Consider the following 14,495-nt stretch of genomic DNA (forward strand, 5'->3'; position numbering starts at 1 on the left):
CGAGGGCTGTGGGATTCAGAGAAAGTCCCTGGTGGGGCTCAGTCCTGCATTCAGTCCTTGCATAGGCTGGTCTCATAGCTCACAGCAACCTCAAACTTTTGGACTCAAGTAATCCTCCTGTCTCAGCCTCCCAAAGTTGCTAGGATTACAGGCACAAGCCCCTGCACCTGGTCAAGATCACATTTCTTGTCACAGAGGCCCCTCCAAGCTCTTGCTCTTCTTTCTCCAGGGATAAACAATGTGAAGGACACACAGGGCACATAAGGCCTGTGATTCTTTCTGTCCAGGGCAGGGAAACATGACATGCCCTTTGCTTGCCCATAAATTTAAAATACTCTCTTTAGCCAGGTGCAGTGGTTCATGCCTCTAAACCCAGCACTCTGGGAGGTTAAGGCAGGTGGATTGCCTGAGCTCAGGAATTCAAGACCAGCCTGAGGAATAGCAAGACCCTGTTTGTAAAAATAGCCATGTGTTGTGGCCGGTGCCTGTAGTCCCAGCTACTTGGGAGGCGGAGGCAAGAGGATCACTGGAGCCCAAAAGTTTGAGGTTGCTGTGAGCTATGATGCCATGGTACTCTACCCAGGGTGACAAAGTGAGACTCTGTCTTAAATAAATACATAAATAAATAAATATAAATAAATAAAATACTCTCTCTAGTTTCTTTCCCTTACCCCCTACCCCTTTCTCAGTCACATGCTGTCACCTTGCCTTAGGCCCAGCTTCCAGCCTCTTCCTGGAGACTCCTACATTCATAGAGATGCTTTAGAGTCCTATACTAATTTGACAAGCTTTGTGGAAAGAACAGAAAGAATCCCAAGGAAACCCCCTCACAGTAGCAAAGTGTCCCCTACAGGTTCTGCTTCTTCAGTAAGAGGTTCCGGCCGGATCCTAACAGAAGTACTATACTTATACACGAGTTATATGTGAGCAGCATCGACCCACATGCTGATGACCTCAGTGATTCTGTGTGCTGCACATTTGGGGATGGTTTCGGGATCTGTCCGCAGCATTCATAAGCTTTCATCCTCTGGGGCATCACTGATGGTGTCCCTGGTGGTGAATTTGTCAAGCTGAGCTGCCCGGAGGGACTGCTGCTGTTACAGCCCCGGCTCGTTCACGCTCACGCTCACGCTCTTCCTCATTTTGCCTTTTGCTGCCGCTCTCCTGGACCCAGCAGACCACGGAAGTGAGACCCATTTACTGCTCATGTCTTGTGTGTAGTTGGTGCTCTCCCGTCTTGCAAAGTCATTTATGCAATCCCTGGTGGAAGTCCCCTGCATCCCAGCCGGCTGCCCGTCAGCACCCCCTGCCTCTGGGGCCCCCTGCTCGTCCTCTGTTCCCTCTGTGCGGCTGTGCCCACGCCCCTCCCACACCTCCGCCTGCCTCCCGGTTCCATTGCAGCCTCTGAGGCCCTGCCTCCCTCCTTTGTGTCTCTCCCCCTGGGGGTGTAACCTTGGACTCTTCTCTCCTACAGGAAGATGATATGAATGGGATCCACATTGTGGCGTTTGCAGAGAAGAGTGACCCAGGTAGGAAGCCCCCGGGTTGCTTCTTTCATGCCTTTGTCAAAACCTGACTTCTCACCTTTTTCAGCCCTCAGACACACCTGTCTCTTCCCTCCTGTGCCATCTACAATCCAACTGCGAGATATTGGGCACCCCCTGGTGGTCGCCAGTTAGGGGAGTCCATTTTCAAATGTGCACAGAACTTTTTTTTTTTTTGGCTGGGGCTGGGTTTGAACCCACCACCTCCGGCATATGGAGCCGGCGCCTTACTCCTTTGAGCCACAGGCAATGCCCAATGTGCACAGAACTGAGGGAAGAGCAGGTGGGAACAGATCAGAATCTCAAATATTCCACGTAGCTGCCCAAACTAAAAGGAGAACGGGGGCGCGGGGGAGAGTATGAAAACACCCTGGCTTTACAAGATATGAACCTGTGTGTATGTGTGTGCACGTGTGCAATCCTGCTTACACTGAAACTTCACTTGTCAATGTTGTGATCTGACATACCTAAATCACAACAGTACCTTAATGAATGATACTTCCCTTCATAAAATATTCTGTGTGCTTATAGGAAACTGAATAGAAAATACTCCCCTAAATAATGAGAAATGAGCTAAACAAGCTGCTTATTTTAAAAGTGCAGGAACAGCCTATAAATGAGTAACTTTGTTTTATTTTTGGAACTTGGACAACTTTCCCCTGGTTTCACTCTTTTCAACAGTGGGGGGAGTGAAGTGCAGGAACAATTAATTTTTCCAGTGGTAAAGTGCTAGATCCCCATGGCAGTGCTCTGTGGGTCTCTAAAGAAAAAGACAGAGGGTCTCTAAAGGGGAAGTGCAAGTGGAGATTCTGAAGTGTGTTTAGGAAAATTGGGAACAATCCAGCAACCAGAGAAGACAGGGAACTTTGGGATGGCTTAGGATGGCTTAGCTCTGAGGCTAAGGTGCTTCGCTTTCAGGTCTTGAGGTGCTTGGGCAGAGGTTCCAAAACATGATGGTGCACAGAACTTCAAGCATCAAAGTTACCTCGGCTGGGTTTGGCTGAGACAGCATCCTTAGGAGACTGCGATTTTACAGGGCCCTGCAGCAAGGTCTGATGTAGCAGCAGGTTGGGGGACCACTGTCCCATGTAATGTAGAATTCAGTGGTATTTGCTAGGATGTCAGCCTCTTGTACATTTCTAAGGAGAGATCCAGGAAACAGAGGCCTAGAGAAGTTAAACTGCCCAACAGAACACAGTGGCAGATCATGGAGGGGCACATGGTCTAGTTCATCGATGCAGGCCTGATTATCACTAGTGTCTTGGCCCAGGGCAGGTGCTCAAAAACTATTTCTGGGGCAGATGATTAGATAGTGTGAAGATTGATTAAGATTCAGCTCCAAATTCTTCAGTCTAGGACCAGCTTTGTTTAAAAAATCAGCCTCCATTGTTTCTTATAGACTGAAACACAAATGTTTTATCATACAGTTTTTAAAATCAGGATAGAATCCACAGATCATAATAGTCACCCTTTTACAGTGTACAAGTCAGCAATTTTTAGTGTAGTTGTGAAGTTGTGCGAACATCACCACCATCTAGTCCCACCAGCAGTCATTCCCTGTCCCACCACCTCCGCAACTGCTTCTTACTGTCTCTGAGATTTGCCTATTCTGGACATTTCATATAAATGGAATCACATAATATGTGGCCTTTGTGTCTGGCATCTTCCACTTAGCATGATGTTTTTAGGGGGTATCTGTTATATGTATGTATCGCACACGTTAGTACTTCATTCCTTTGGGGGGGCTGAATAATATTCCATTATTTCAAAACAAAGTTTATGTTCCAAATTATCTGAATGTTCTCTTGCTTTTTTCATTAAACTTTTCAAATACCTACCAATGTGCTGGATTTTCCATCATAGACTTGCAGAGTTGGAAAAACTCTTCAAGGAAATCTAGTCTTTGTCCAAAAGGAAAAACCTCCCAGTGTGGTTTCGGCTTCCTTGGACAGATTCTGGCAACCTCTTTCCCCCTGGAGGAGCAAACAGCAAAGGAAGGCAGTTGCCTAAGGTTTACACCGGGTGATCAAACAGAATTGGATCCCTGGGATTGCGTGAACAGAGATGAAGTTGCCATGGGCAGCAGCCTGCTGGCCAGACTCCAGGGGGCTTCCATTCCCCGCCCCCTTCCAGGATTGTGGGGAGGCCTGTCTGGCTCTCTGGAACAATGGAACAAAGAGGTCTCTCTGAAGTTGTAAGAACCTGTTTGACGGAGATTGCTGCTCTAATGAATCAAACTCCTAAACTATTTCCACCTCCTCCTTGCACAAATATCCCTGGGCCCAAAGCTGTGCCTTTCTCCAAAAGAGCCCAAGCTGGGGCTTGTTACTGGGAAGCCCTACGCAGTATAGCGGTGGCGGTAAGAGTAGGGGAAGGGGTCAGGGGCTCAGAAAGGCTCTTCTTATAGCAAGGGCTGGGAAAGGGAAAGTCTTGTCTGCAAGAAAGTCCCTGACTCTGCAGTTAATCACTGATTTATCCTCAGGGCACTGATGTGTAACCTGGAGAGAGGAGCCTGGCCCCAGGACTAGGAATTTCAGTCCTGCAAGTGGCAGCCCCTCTGATGCCTCTGCTGTTGCTAACAAGTTATACACAGCCTATTGTCCCAACCAGGCTCCTACCCACTTGCCAAGAGAAGAAGGCCATACATCCAGGAAGTAATTCAGTTCCTCTAACGAGCTAACTGGGCTGAGAAGCTGTGCTGGGAGCCGGGCATGGATCATCTCGTTTAGGCCCTAAAACCACTCCAGCAGGTGTACACATAGTATTATTAGTGCAATGTTGGTTGAGAAAAGTGAATCTTAGAGGTTGGAAGACTTGCCCGAATCACTCACTGTTTCTGAGCCAAAATCCAAATTCTAGCAGGCTCTCTTGATCTTCAAAGGCATGTCGATTGTGATGAAGGTGGTGATTGTCACTTACTGGGCACACATCTGACAGAGCAACCCCAGGAGGGAGGTACAATTCTCACTGCCATTTACAGCTGAGGAAGCCGAAGCTGACCCAGGTAACCTGGCTGGGAAGCAGTGGCATCGGAATGAGGCTGCGGGGTCTGGACTTGTCAGCCTGCGCCCAGCACCGCAAAGCCCTGCTACAGACTTGTGCCCTCTGAGTTATTCCCGACGACAGCCAGTGATCTTTCTCTCCACCTCCTCCCTCTGCCGCCCTGCACCTTCCCCACCTCCAACGTGGGAAAGGCAAGAAAATGGAGACTCAGAGAAGTTCAACGGCATGCTCAAGATCACAGAAGAAGCACCCTCTTAGCCGTCCTGAAGGCTCCTTCTGGGCACTGACTTGCTGTGACGCTGACATCACCCCAGCCACAGTACCCCAGTCAGCTGCAGGCTGTGAGTATGCGCAGTGCTGCTGCTCTGCTCCTGGTGGGCGGGCGGGCGGTCAGGGAGAGCAGGAAAGGGACAGGGAAACCAGCAGAGAGCAATACCACATGGAGGCTTGCGAGCCGGTTAGAGAAGAAAAGTCCAACTTCCTCCCACTCTCTGTCCTCCGATGTTCCCCTTTTTAGAATCTGAAATTACACTACAGCTGAACCCAGTGACCCAGGTCGCCAAGGACTCTTTCTAACAACTCCGACATGACCTTCACAGCCAAGAGCTTGAGTCCACCCACCCACTGTGGAAAGCTCAGGGCAGGCAGCCTTCCCTGGAAGGAGGCGCGGTCAGCTCTCCTGGCCCCAGGGTCACAGCTAGGTCTCTCCCGCTGCACGCTCTGTCGCCCCAGGCCCAGAAGCATCTGCCTTCTCTCTGCCCTTGCTGTTGCCTGGCGATGCAGTCCATCTTCCTGGCTCATGCGCTGGCCAGAGCTGCTCATTTGACAGGTTTGAAAACGAACGACTCTCTTCCCTGCCACCCCCAGATGTGTCTGTGTCAGCCTGACATCTTCTTTATAACACTTGATGAAAGCTTGCAAGGCAGCGTTTCTACATGAGTGCGTGCTGGATGGATATCCTCCAAGGGCACCCGGAATATTAGCGCTAACAAGCTGGCAACGCCAAGGACAGGCTGCTGTCTGCCCACGTGGAACAGAATTAGTGATGGGCCCCGGAAGGAACATCTCCAAGCCCCCTTCCACCTGAGCTTTGATTCTTGTTTTGGAGACTAATTGTAGAAACACTTATAGTTTCTTTGAGCTTTCCAATTTAAATTCGGTTTATTGGAGTTAACATTTAATTCTTCCTATGTGCTGAACATTGTTCCAAGCACTGAGCAAACATCAATGCATTTGCTGTCCCTGAACAGCCCTGTGTGATAGGTACTGTTGTCAGTGTTCCCAGTATAAAGATGAGGAAACCCAGGCACAGAGAAGCTAAACGTGGGCACAGTTCACATGGCCAATAATATGTGATAGAACTGGGATTCAAACCCAGCAGTCCAGCCCCGAGTCTGGGCTTTGTACCCACAGCCTTAAGCTTCTCTCCATTATGATATGGTACTGTTTGACTTTTCAACAATTCGGGAATCTTAGGGTCAGGATAAGACAGAGCCGAAAAATAAGGCTGTGGTAAGGAGTAGTAGGGTATTCACGTGTCTCAGGTGCCATCTCAAAGCCATGGGGCTCTTCCCAGGAGCAAAGACCAGGCATGGAGGAGGGGAGAGCTTCTTTCTTTCTTTCTTTTTTTTTATTAAATCATAGTTAGTGCCTTTGAGCACAGCCAGGTCCCCAAGGAATTGGGATAAGAGGCAGGGCATGGGGTGGGGGCAGCATGCTGTGGGCAACTGCTTGGTCTGCTGAATGGGGTCATGGCTCCCAAAAGGCTATGGCTGGCCTGGAACTGGTCCCCCAGGGCTTGGTGCAGACTTATTCCCACAAGTCCCTGCCAGGGAAACCGGAGAGGATAATCACTGGTTTCTCCTCCCATAAAGACGTGATTCCCAGAGGCCTCTCGTTTGCCGTGGGAAACCTTCTGGCTGTACGTGGTGCAGCCCTCAGCCCTGGGTCATGGGCTCTCAGGCCATGTGGCAGGGAAGGAATTGCAGTTCTCACAGCTCCAGGTCCCTGTCCTTTATTTAGGTCATCTCTGAGACTGCAGTCCCACTCAGAGCCATGACCACATTAACCAACCCTTACCCTGCAGCCCTGGGGAGGAGAGGACTCAGCAGCAAGGTTAGAGGTAGGAAGGGTCTCTCTATCACATGGGTGAGGCAGAGGCCATCCACCAGCACTGCAGCTGCACCAGATGCGATTTCTCAGGGTCCTGGCTGCTGCTTCCCTGAAGTTGAAGCTTTCACACTCACTAGGTTTGGAGACCTCAAGCCTGAACTTGAAGAAGGAAGATGGCAGCCACATGAGCAGGAGTGCTGAGACCACAGAGGGTAGAGATCATGAAAATGGTCCTAGACAGGCTGACGGAAAGCCTGAGTTAGACTCTGGTTCTCACACTTGCTCATGCGTGATGCTGGGCAAGTCACTTACTCTTCCTGGCTCTCAATTTCATTCTCTTCAAAGTGGAGATAATAACATCTTCTTAACCTCTGTCAAGACCAGATGTAAAGATTAAATGCAAAGTACCCAGTACCTAGCAAGTGATCAATAAATGCTCATTAAGTTTGCAGCGGCTTGATTACATGGTCACATGCCCAAAGGTGGAGCCACTGCGTCACACACAGCAGCCAGTGACACTGTGCAGGGGTGTGACCTTCTCAGCCACACCTACAGGCAGCAAGAGCAGTCCCCCAGCTCCACTTCCACCCCTAACTCTGCAATGATAGATAAATGAACTCTAAAAGCACTGGGCCATATTGATCTCAGGTGTCTGCCTTATAATCTCATTTGCAATATAGTTATGAGCAGAGGTTGAAAAATCACTGAACCAGCCCTGCGTCTCTGCAGGACGGGGGCTGTGGGACGTGAAAAGCCTCTTCTCCAGTAGTGGTCGCTCTTCTCTCCAGGCATTAAGGCCTAAGGGGACTGGATCCGAATCTTCAATGTGAGTTAGCAACGCTTAACGTGACCTCTCCGACTCAGAGCAGAGCTGCTAAGAATAGCATGCATTTTCCCTGGAATGTATTAGAGATAAGGAAGTGTACCAAGACCTTTCCCAAGAGTCTGAAATAGCCAGACAAAGGCCAGCATACCTGGAGAGAGGAGAGCTTTGTCAGAGGCCGCAGAGAAGAGCTCACGTTTGCTAGGACTCTGGGAAAGAGAAAGACTTTGCAAAGAAAAGGCAGTTACCACATTGAATGCCCGGGCAAATGTGAGTTGGTTGTACTAAAGGTGTACATTTCAGGCCACAAATTCAGCTATGCAAGATAGATCATTTTATTGCTTAGAACTGAAACTAAATTTCTTTTTTTTTGAGCTACATACCACTGAGTGGTGGAAACTGGGTCTGACAATTAATAGTCTCCCAGTTCTACACCACAATACAAGGGATCCAGGGTCTCTCTGGGTCCCAGCAAGACTTGGATGGGGTATACATCTGGTCAGAGTCACCATCATCTGTCCACGCAGGCATCTACAAAGAAGTCTGCCATTCTGCCCAATATCTGGCCCTGGCTCTAAACAGGTTACCACTGGTCCTGCCCACCTCAGCTGCAGAAATGCCTCCCATCAGCTATCCCTCCCACATAGTCCATGTTCCTCAGAACCACAGATAACTCTGTGGGGCCTTCTGACAGGCTGTTCTGCCCTAGGGCTCCTCACCAATCCTCTAAGGGATTCTGGGATCTTTCCATTTTGCTGAGTTTCACTCTGAAACAACGCTTGGGTATCCTTATGTGCTGAGATTCCCTGAAACTATGGAGATTCTATATTTGCACACACATGCACACATAACTGTGTTCCTGCACACACACACATGTATACACAGGCACAGAGTTTATTCTCAGGAACCTTCTAGAATCTCCACTCTTTTCTCTGTTTGTAGTTGGGGTGGAACATGCATGCTGTGGGTTGAGAGAACGTTATCTCTTACTAAATATCCTCCTAATTTTTTTTCTTTATGGAAAAAATTGCGTGCTCTGAGCGTTTAAAGTTTAGGATTATAAGGTTAAAAAACTTGTGTTCTTGTAAGGCTTGTCTCTGCTTTTCTTATGAATCATCCCTTCCCTGGGGGCAGTGATTGCTCCTGACTGAACAGAGGGAGGGCACAACACCAGGAAATGGGGGTGGCGGGAAGGGAACCCCATTTACTATCTCAGAAGCTATGGAACCAACTAAATCACGAGCTCACTAAGTCTGAAGATTTTAGGAATTTCTTAAGAGTCCAGGCTTAAACATTCTTGGTCCTTAGAGCAAATGTTAGGGGGATCCATGAGGGAATCTCCTTCTCAAGAGATGCCCAAGACCAGTGAAGACAAGCGGGGGTTCTCTGTACTGGGGTTGACCTTTCTGAACCAAGACTGGTCAGTTTTCACATGCAGATGAACAAATGAACTTGGCTTCCAAGGTTAAAAACCTGCCAGTTCCCTGTGAACTTTTAATCCTTTGTTCAAATGTTTTATTGTTTCCTTTGTATAAGCTGCTTTGTGGCCAGAGCTCTCATCTGACTCATTGTATAGAATGATACTATAATCGGGTGTATACCAAATGGCCTAAGAAACCCTCATGGTAAAACCACATGCTGCTCTCCATGTCAGAAGCCATGTACGGTGGGAGAGAGGGGTTGTTTAACCTTCTTGAATCCTGCTTCAGATGGCTACGAGTTCCTGGAGATCCTGAAACAAGTGGCCCGGGACAACACTAACAACCCTGACCTGAGCATACTGTGGATTGACCCCGATGACTTTCCTCTGGTGAGTGGCTCCGGGCCAGGGCCCCAACTAGCTCACCTGCGAGCCCCACATCTGTGTTTGGTGAGAAGGAGGAAGTGAGATAGGCAGGGGCCCCTGAAGAAACCCAGTGCCCCCACCATCCAGTGGGAGAGATCTTGGCCCTAGGAGCAGCTTTGAACATGAGGCCTGGTGGTGAGGCTGAAATGATCAGACTTGCTGTTCTCATTCCCTGGAGACCAGGGGTTGGAGAGCCCCAGGGCAGGGGTGGGGTACACCTAAGTGAGGGGTGTGATTCCTTCTGCAGCTGGTCTATAGCCTCCACTCACCCCTCCCAACCCCTCCTAGAACCATTTTTATTTCCTGCATGGTCCCAGGTAACCTGAATTATTATGTACTAAAAATCAGAGATGAACATTTTGCATAGAGGTAGGAACTTTGGCAGGGAGAGGAGGGAGGAAGGGCAGAGGAGAGAGGGGGTTGGTGTGCTCTCACCTAATCAGCACAATATAGGGGTATATGGCACACCTCCTGGGTGAGGGACACAACTATAACTTGGATTCCACCTAACAACGCAAGCAATGTAACCTAATTGTCTGTACACTCATATTAATCCAAAATAAAAAGTAAAAAGAACGTTGTGGAGAGAAGGAGGAACCTTCCTGAGGGCAGAGAGCCTGCCTGTCCACCAGAACCTAGTTTAGTATCTGGCACATGTTGAGTATTAGAACCTTGAAATCCAAACTCTTGTGACTGTCTGTGATCCATGGCCAGAAAGCTTTGCTTACACTTAGTTTTAAGAACTGAAGCCAGTGGTAATGATAAAGCCGGCTAATACCCTGTTGTGATCGGGAACTATCTTAGGTTCTTTACACCCATCATGACCGTTAATCCTCTCTACACCCCCATAAAGTAGGTGCTATTACAACCCCCATCACGCGCATGCACAGACTGCCAGCTGGAGAGGGTAAAGCTTGTAAGTAGTAGGTATAATATTCCAACCTAGGTCTACATGATGCCAACCCTTGGGCTGTGCTAGGTAAGAGGGAACTGCTGGTGCTCAGTACAGTTTAGTTATCATTAGGCTATAGATTATAACTTTATATTCTGGGAATTATCATGAGTTGCACAGGTCATGACTGATGATACTATGATAAAATAGTGAAAATTGAGACTGGGTCCTGAAACTCAACCCCACCTAGAGGATGGGTGAAACAATGGTGGTGATCTCCATGGCACTTGAGACCAATGTCATCATGGTGGGTAATTATAACAACATTATGGCCACAGATGACTGCACACAGCACGGCTTTGTTTATTTAGCTTCTGTCTGGCTGGATTTCTGGTTTATCTATGTCGTTACACAAGCTCGCAGACAGGCTGCAGTGCTCCTGGCCAGTTCTGTATGTTAGCCTTGATTTTTGCACGGGAGAAATCTTCAGACTATTTTGATTTCCAGATTCCTGAATGTTCCCAGCTCCCATTCGGTCATGTATTTGCCAGGGAGACCTTCCCACTGATCATCTTCTTCCCTTTTCTTAGCCCTAGGACCTCTTGCTCCTTTAGTCCTGCCCCCGAGAGATTTTTCTAGCTAGAGCCCATGCCTGCCTGAATGAGGAACCCCTCTTCTTCTTAACACTTACCTGTCTGCCAACTCATGGCACATCATGGCTTCCCCAGCCGTCTCCTGTAGAAGAGTGGCACAAAATAAGGGATTTCCACAATGGAAAATTGAAAGGGCAGTGGAAAGGAATGGCTGTGTAAACTGTATAAGAGCTACAAGTAATTTGGGAATCAACCTTGGCCTATCTATAATATTTTTCCTTCTAGCTGTAGAAGCTTATATATTACAAGTTTTCATAGTTTGTACTATGACATCTTTTATTTAATGCTTTAAATTTAAAATGCTTGAGGGCTGGGTCCAAGTCTTCAATTTCGTAAGTACCCACAACTGTTTGGGAGACCTCTGACCAATGGCGACCTAGTTACTGTGATGAGATACTGGGTGGGTCCAGCCACAGAAAGTGGCTTTTACAGGGGATGCCTCCTGCCAATTGTCTAATCTTGCTTTCTGTTGCTGCAGCTCGTTGCCTATTGGGAGAAGACCTTCAAGATTGACCTGTTCCGTCCACAGATTGGAGTGGTGAATGTGACAGATGTGAGTGCCCCCCATGAAGGCTTCTCAGGCATGCCCAGCCGGCCTTGTCTTCTGCTCTGCAGTCTAGATTGTGGGACCATCCATTGAAGTCCAGCTCCTTCAGAGATGAGGAGGACTTTGGTCCTGCCTGAGCTCAGGAAACTTGCCAGTGTGGCCCAGGCCTGGTTTCTGAACCAGCCCCATCTGTAGTTCCCTGGCTTTCTTCCATGAGCACATCTCCTTGCTTATGGGGCCTGACCTGATTTGCTGATTTAGAACTTTCTTCTCAAAGCCAAACAAGGTCTGGGACAAGGTCTCTTTATACAGGAAAATCCATGCCTGGAGCTGTCATTGCTCGATGGGTGATGGGGAGGTTGTGGCCCAGAAGCCCAGCCAGTTAACCACCTCACCACCAGGACACCAGGCTTACAAAAGGGAAGGGAGAAAGTCACATGCCGGGGGATTCTCCTCCCCATTCAGTCACCACTGATGGGCAGGTGGGACAGGCCAGTGAGGACAGCTGGGAGAGTGTGAGGAATCTTAGGCCTCAGTCCAGACACCTGATACATCTCCACCATGATGAAACAGAGCAGGGCAGACACAGCCACACAAATAATGGGCAGAAAGCAGTGATCACAGAGGATCATTAGAGGTGTAATTGAGGTGGGGTCTGTTGGGAACAGGGCCTGGTTAGCAATGTTCTTTTGCCCTACTGGTCTAGGTTCAGTCTCCTAGGAAACTCTATATCCATTTATTTTGTAAACCACTTTTAAAATTAATGACAATGATAAATAATTTTTTAAATATGCTCAAGTTAGAACAGTAGGATAGAAGGTGAAGAGGAAAAGTATTCCCCACTGGCCTGAGCCACTCCCTAGTCTCTGAGGGAAGCATTGGTGGATGGACCTCTGAGGGAACTTCATACGTGTATTCCACTGAGTAACGGAATACACGTGTCCTTTGGCGCTGCACGAGTAGAATGTGACACCGACCGTCCTGCCACTGGGAGTTTCCATTTAACAATGTGCACATTCCTGATAAGTGTAGGAGACCGCGGGGCCCAGTCGGCCCAGCCGCCGTGTGCTCACTCCTGCACTGACTTGTCCTTCTGTCCCTCGCTGCAGGCTGACAGCATCTGGATGGACATTCCGGATGATGATGACCTGCCTACAGCCGAGGAGCTGGAAGACTGGATTGAGGATGTGCTTTCCGGAAAGATAAACACGGAAGACGATGACAATGAAGATGAAGATGATGACGATGATGAAGATGACGAGGATGATGACAATTCTGATGAAGACGATCACGATGACAGTGACGATGATGACGAATAGGCCCACGTCCAGACGATTCTGATGAGAGCAAACTCACAGCTACCCACTATATACAGATAACCACACGAGGCGGCAGCACGCGGCCCCGCCCCACGCCCGCCCGCTCCCTTCCCTCTTTCATCATCTTTCTTGTCTCCCTTCTCAGCAGAAGCCATACCATTCAGAAATGCCTCTCCAAATCCAGCAACATCCCCCCAGCAGGGACAGGAGGCGAATTATTCCCATGTAGACTGTTTTGCCGGCCACAGAACAGCTCTTATTCTTTGCTGTAACATCAGAGGTCATGACAGGGCTGGAATCTGGCAGCCTGGGGAGAATAATCCCCTAACACAAGTTTACTTGTTGTCTTTGGCTATGACAGTAGCAGAATCGACAGCCTGCTAACTCACAAGCATGGGGTGAGCTCATGACCGGAGCCCCCAGGGGAGCCACATGAGTCATCAGTTTCGCCATACTTAGAGCATCAGTTGGGATCTCTCTTAGGGAAGGCTCAGCCTTGGAGACAAATTTATAAATCAGCTTCTCTAGGCTCTATTAAAATTATTATTGCAAATGTGGGTCAGACCATTAAGAACTCAGATCTAAGCCTTGGATGGCTACCCAGCGGCTTTGAAACATGTGTACGGGTGCCACCCTTGTTTCTCGTATATGGGGATACTGGATGGGAGGTTAATTTGCCCTCTGAACTTCTTCTCTCTAGGTCACAAGTCTCACATAATTCACCAGCGACAGTGGCGGGGGAGGAGAGCACTGGGAGGTGAGAAACTGGAAGGATTAAGGGTTTACATTTTTCTGATGGGTTCATGTACCGTATTGGGTTAGCCGGCTTCCTGGCCTGGGCTGGGTTCTGAATACCCCTCTCTGTCATTGCAACTGAGACTTCCTGCTTAGAGTAAAGGCTGCTTTATCCAGCAGTCAATTAACTCTCCGTGTATCAGCACTCCCACCTTTGACCAGGGAAACGATAATTGGAGTTCATAATGATGCCCTCAAGCACTGAAGGAAAAAAAAAGGAAAAAAACCCCAAAGTGCCTTCCAAGCTGTCTAACGTTACGTCTTGCTTGGTAGTTTTAGCCTTAAGTGTGCAGTATAAAGTTCTAATTTATTTTCTCAACCTTTTAACACATGTGTAAGACACTGTGCAAATTTTTAAAAAATAGAACAATCCTTTTGCGGAAAAGTAGCTAACTAACTCTGTCATTAAACTCATATTTTGAAAATATTGAGACTATCTTGAAAATCCTGCCTTGATTTTTCTGATCCTGTTCATTCTCATCTGGTTCCAGCCTTGCTTCTTTCAATCTTCTCTGTTTTCCTTTCTGGCTTCTCTTCCTCTACCCGCCCTGTAAATGATAGCGCTTCACGGCCTCTCTCAGCTCTATGCTCATCCGTGGCGATAGCCTCATGCCCAGCCACTGCCACCTGTGTGCTCGTGACCTCTCGATCCTCAACCTCTCGCCTCAGTTTAGACTCACTTGTTCAATTGCTTCCAGACATCTTGACTTAGATGTTGCACAAGCACTTCACACTCAACAAAACTTGAACTCACTCCCTTCTCCCCTGACGTCCTCCTCCCCTCATGGAGTCCCAGTTTGATGGGACTACTCTACCCCATTGTCTGGGTGACCTGAAGGTGCCCCTTTCCTTCTGCTCCCAGGGCGTTCTGTGCATTTCCTAGACTGTAGTACTTAATGTTTGAATTCAATTTGCTCGTCTGTCCTTAGAGGCAAGGAATGTATTATCTTTGTAACCTAGC

The 14,495-nt window shown here is 48.4% G+C and overlaps 1 protein-coding gene across 1 annotated transcript in view; it reads left to right on the forward strand.

The window, feature by feature from the left end:
• Nucleotides 1–12,739, forward strand: part of CASQ2 (calsequestrin 2) — a 59,594-nt gene extending 46,855 nt beyond the window's left edge. The window contains exons 8-11 of the mRNA XM_003793827.1: nucleotides 1,475–1,529; nucleotides 9,192–9,292; nucleotides 11,352–11,426; nucleotides 12,530–12,739. Of these exons, the coding sequence (XP_003793875.1) occupies nucleotides 1,475–1,529; nucleotides 9,192–9,292; nucleotides 11,352–11,426; nucleotides 12,530–12,739 (441 nt within the window). The remainder of the gene's footprint in view (nucleotides 1–1,474; nucleotides 1,530–9,191; nucleotides 9,293–11,351; nucleotides 11,427–12,529) is intronic.
• The last annotated feature ends 1,756 nt before the right edge of the window (nucleotides 12,740–14,495 follow it).

Source organism: Otolemur garnettii, unplaced genomic scaffold (genome assembly GCF_000181295.1).
Source record: "Otolemur garnettii isolate 467f Iridium unplaced genomic scaffold, OtoGar3 scaffold00073, whole genome shotgun sequence".
Taxonomy (NCBI): domain Eukaryota; kingdom Metazoa; phylum Chordata; class Mammalia; order Primates; family Galagidae; genus Otolemur; species Otolemur garnettii.